Source organism: Triticum aestivum, chromosome 4A (assembly GCF_018294505.1).
Source record: "Triticum aestivum cultivar Chinese Spring chromosome 4A, IWGSC CS RefSeq v2.1, whole genome shotgun sequence".
NCBI classification, from domain to species: Eukaryota; Viridiplantae; Streptophyta; class Magnoliopsida; order Poales; family Poaceae; genus Triticum; species Triticum aestivum.
Genome location: NC_057803.1, coordinates 473605649 through 473610352, shown reverse-complemented (window position 1 = coordinate 473610352; position 4704 = coordinate 473605649). Strand labels below are relative to the sequence as shown.

The 4704-nt window shown below is 53.7% G+C and overlaps 1 protein-coding gene across 1 annotated transcript; it reads right to left on the bottom strand.

The window, feature by feature from the left end:
* Positions 1 to 393: 393 nt before the first annotated feature.
* LOC123086451 (ethylene-responsive transcription factor ABI4) lies at positions 394 to 2031 on the bottom strand. Its single transcript, XM_044508214.1, has one exon. It carries the CDS (start codon positions 1810 to 1812, stop codon positions 883 to 885), a length of 930 nt encoding a protein of 309 aa, XP_044364149.1. The 5' UTR covers positions 1813 to 2031; the 3' UTR covers positions 394 to 882.
* Positions 2032 to 4704: the final 2673 nt, after the last annotated feature.

Sequence of the window (4704 nt, the reverse complement as noted above, 5' to 3'; positions counted from 1 at the left end):
GACAAAGACAACCTTGCTAGGATGCTAGGGAAGGAAAATCACAAGCTTTCTCCAATCTTAGTCACCTTTGGAGATTTCTGGACCATCGTCCAATCATTATCGTCACTTTTAGTCCTGGTGTGACATACTGTAGTACTCCCTCCGTTCCGAATTACTTATCTTAGATTTGTCTAGATACGGATGTATCTAGCACTAAAATGAGTATCACAAAACCAAGACAAGTAATTTAAAACGGAGGGAGTACCATATAGGAGTATAATATATACTGTTGTAAGTATATATATAGATTAAAAGTTCCAACAACGTTCTGCAAAAAATTACAGATCCAGACTGGTTTATTTTTTTTGGCGAAAAAATATCCAGACCGATTTGACACAGCTGCACAATGCAACATAGTAGCAACACGTTACTGTACATCATAAACATGTTGCGCCACAGATTTCTTTTTGAATTACAACACCCAAACCATAGGGGAAAACGGATCACGTGCATAGCTATCACTCGTTCCCACAACGTAAAACCCAAGCAAAGCTTGGTACTACTTCGTCCTCGCCAGCTCCTGTCCCCTCAATGGCAGCCTTTCTCTCGGCAAGCTCAAATCCAGCCCCGACACGCCACATCCTCACTCCAAATTACAAAAACGCCCCTAAGCTTAACGGTAGGCCTCGGAGAAGAAGACAACATTTCGGTCTTTTTCCCTCCGGCTGCTACGGTTTATTCCTCTCTCGAAATAAAATGCCAAGCAAAAGTTTCGGATAAATATTTCCGCACGCCTCTCAAAATATGCAGACTCCCGAGAAATAAAGTAAAATTATGTTTAAAACTGTTCTCTTTCAAAAAGTTGCGGTGGAGCTGCCGTCGCCGCTCTCCCGTCCCGTCCGGTCAGGCCGCCAGGGGCTCCGGCGCGAAGAGGTCGTCGAGGTCCGCCAGCTCCACGAAGTCCGCCGAGGGGTCCCACCTGCTGCTGCACGCTGCGGGGAGGCAGAACTGCATCAGGTTGTTCAGGGAGGTCTCCTCGTCGACGAATCCCAGGCCGAACGCTGCCGTCACCTCCTCGTCCGCGTTCACCAAGGACCAGCTGGTGGTCGCCGACTGGGAGGCCGCCGTGGTGGAGGGCGACGGGGGGGAGGCCGCCGTGCTGATGGGCGACGGGGCAGAGGTCGCCGTGGTGGAGGGCGACGGGGGAGAGGCCGCCCTACCGTAGGGCGACGGAGAAGGGGCCGCCGTGGTGGAGGGCGACGGGGGAGAGGCCGCGGATGTCGACGGCGACGGCGCGGACGCCGTCACGGTGGAGACGGGCGGCGAGGGGGAAGGCGCGGTGTCCTTAGTGACTGCGCTCGGGCCGCGGAGGCGGAGCACGGCGGAGTCATAGACGGACTTGGCCTCCTCGGCGGTGTTGAAGGTGCCAAGCCAGACGCGCCGCCCCAGCTTCGGGTCGCGGATCTCCGCCGCATACTTGCCCCACGGCCGGCGCCGCACGCCGCGCAATCGCCGGGCCGCCCTAGCCCCCGCGGACCAATCATCCCCGCCGCACGCCACCAACGTACGCGCCTTGCCGGCCGCGGCCGCCCTCAACCTCTTCTCGCGCGTCCAGTGGGAGGAGCTGCTCACCGCACCCGCCGCGGCGGACGGAAGAGAGAACCCGCGCGGCAGGCCGATCTCCCGCACGCATCGCCGCGCGCCGCGTCGCTGAGGCCGGTTCGTCTCCTCGTCGGAGTCGTCGGTGGCATCCGCGTCCAGAAAGTGCACGCGGACGACGCGGCCGGCGGCGCCGCCGCCGTGGCCTCCGGGGAGCCGCCAGCAACCGTCCATCACCGACGAGAGTGGACCGCGGCAAGCCCCGATTTCATCAGCTGGCAACGGACGAGCGGATTTGGCGGAGCTCCCTTGTTGGTTGGGTGTGGTTTTGGGAGGGTTTTAGAGAGAGAAAGGATTGGATGGGGTTCGGCGCTTCTCTCTCTATCTCCAACTGTAAACAGAGGGAGGGGGTGGAATGGGTGAAGTGTAAAAGAGGGTGCAAGAGGGAGGCGTGAACCGCGCGGTCGCAGGGGTATTTATGCAAACTTGCCATCTCTTGGAGCGCCACTGCCCACGGACCTGCGGGGCCCGGGACCAACCGGGACCCGTGTGTCAGTTATGACAACGATGGTGCCCCCCGGTGCAAAGCTGCTTCCGGCTTGGCGGGCGAGCCGCGCTGCTGCGGCTCTGCTCTCCAGCTGGCCACGGGCCCGCACGTCAGCGGAGCGTGTTGGTCACTTCACGTGAGCGGTAAATATCTACAACCACTTCGCGATACCCCTACGTGCCCCACCACGCTGACGTGCGGGTCCGCGGGATAAAGTTTCGTTGCCGTCGGGTCGGAGGCAGCGGGGGCGGGTGATGGGTAGGTAGCCGGGCGGTGATAAATAGATTCTGACATGCCGGAGAGCAAGTGGGGTGGCGTGGACCTGCGGCGCCCGTCGGATGCGTCGTCGCGATGCGGGCCCGTCCGTACGGCAGGCCGACAGAGGAGCACCAGGGGCATCGGGTGTATTTTACCGCGTGTGACCAGGGGCAAGATGGTCATGTTCTGTGCGGTCGCCTCGGCCTCTCTCCCGAACTCCACAGTCGACACGCGAGCGCCTGGGATGAGAGATACTGTAGATGTGTAGGCCCGACGCATTGGAACGGCGAGAGTGTGTGCGCATGGGCACGTGGAATATTTCTCTCTGTTCTTGCTTGGCTCACCTAACAGCGAGACGGGGACAACACGGGGACAACACGGGCGCGACCGGCCCGACGGTATTTCCCGACTCATGAGTGCACTTTCGATCGCCGTAAATCCATTCGTTTCACAAGGCAAGGCAGTACATATTTTGTTTTGTGTGAAAGTCCCGTACAACATCAGTATCATTAGAGCATCTACAGCCGGACTTAACAAATACGGCCTCTCAAACATCTACGGACGCATCCGCAGACGTATTTAGACGGGCCCTCATATTTCGTTCCGGACATTCACATATCTTAAATCCGGACTCTCAAATTCATGTAAATGCATGCACGTTGATCATGCAACACAATGCCTCACATAAATAGCTATTGTTGGTATCAAGCATACATAGTGTTTACATAAAATTTATTTGAAGTGCCAAACTCAAGCATTGTCTCCTTGATTTCCATTGTGGATCCACATGTGCTCCATCAAGCGCAAGGCGGAACCGGAGAGTTGTCGGACGTACCACGATGGCATCGGGCCCGGTGACGACGTCCCCCGCAGCGAGGACGGGAGCACTCTACTGGAGCTGGCGGCGGATAGCCTGGGAATACGCCTGGCAGTGATCGGGCGGCCCGCCCGGACGTATGAGACGGGTTTGAGAGGTCTAGTTGTAGATGCTCTTAGATTCGTTATGAAGTGTATTCATTAATTATTTTATATCTTGATGTTTATGTTGTAAACTTGATCGAAATTCAAAAACAAAAATACACTACATTATGAAACGAAGGACGTGCTATACAACTCTTGTGTTTCATGGGACACCCGATTATCACTTCGACAATTGACAGTCAGATTACGTATACAAGATAACGTCTGAAGACTTAGAGCTATCTTCCTTACCTTTTTATCTACATATAACTTTTAAAGTTTGGGAAAATATAGAAAGGGCACGTTTCACATCCATCCAATGCTAGGAGTATATAAGTGTTACTACATGACCCATTGCGTACATGACACGAAAAACAAATGAAACCGAGAAGTTAGGCGAACTGTATGGAACTTCCTTTGAAACTCGGAAACATCACTTATAAAACATCAGTGGATAGTCCTCAAAGCACTCAAATCATTTTTCTAAGCCTTCATAACTGACGGTGACAATGTCTTGGATATGGGGGTACTCACCTATCCGGCCTGTAGCTCTCGGATGCGTCGATGGGCCCTCGTTCCCTTCAAGAAGGACTCGAGAAGTTGCGGGTCTAGGTGTCGTGGTTATTTCACGACAGATGTCCTCGAAAAAGGACTTAGTTGTGAGGCCATGCTGCTAGGTAGTATCTTGAATGGGGTTGGTCGGAATTGAGACACACGGATTTACCCAGGTCCAGCCCCTCATGGTGGAGGTAACAACCTACTTCCTGCTTGATTGGTTATTTCTTGGGATCTCGATTACAAGGGTGCGACTTGGCTAACCTAGCACTCGAGAGCTTGTAACTTAGTCATTTCTGCCTCAGGGGCTCCCCTTTATATATAGGTTGAGGCCCTAAGGTTACGACAGAATCTGGGTCATACTATGACCCGTGTCCTAATCTATTTCCAGCTTATCTCGTCTTCCAAGTAAGGGAAATTCCTTAGCTTCCTTGTCAGGTCGGTTTACCAGATACTGGCCCATGAGCCGGCCTCTTCTTTCAGTCGCCTCTCGGGCTCTGAATTACAGCCCACATAGCTAGCTTGATTACGAGCCACCATAGGATGGCCGAGTCATTCCTGGCCAGGTCATACCATGGGGTATATCCCCAACATTATCCCCCAGGTTAACTTGGATTTATCCATGTTAAACTTCATACTTCATACTGGAATTAAGTTCGGGTCATCTTTCAGCGAACCAGAACCTTTCTCTTGCCTCTACAGCTTATCTTCTGACTGGGTTACGGGATATTGCCGGCTTGTGACGCTTTTACACTTGACATTTCTTGTTTCCTTGTGTCATGATATCACCTTCCTGAATTTATGGA

Excerpts from the sequence above, each read along its gene's own strand:
- LOC123086451 (XM_044508214.1), bottom strand. The coding sequence starts at position 1,812 with ATGGACGGTTGCTGGCGGCTCCCCGGAGGCCACGGCGGCGGCGCCGCC.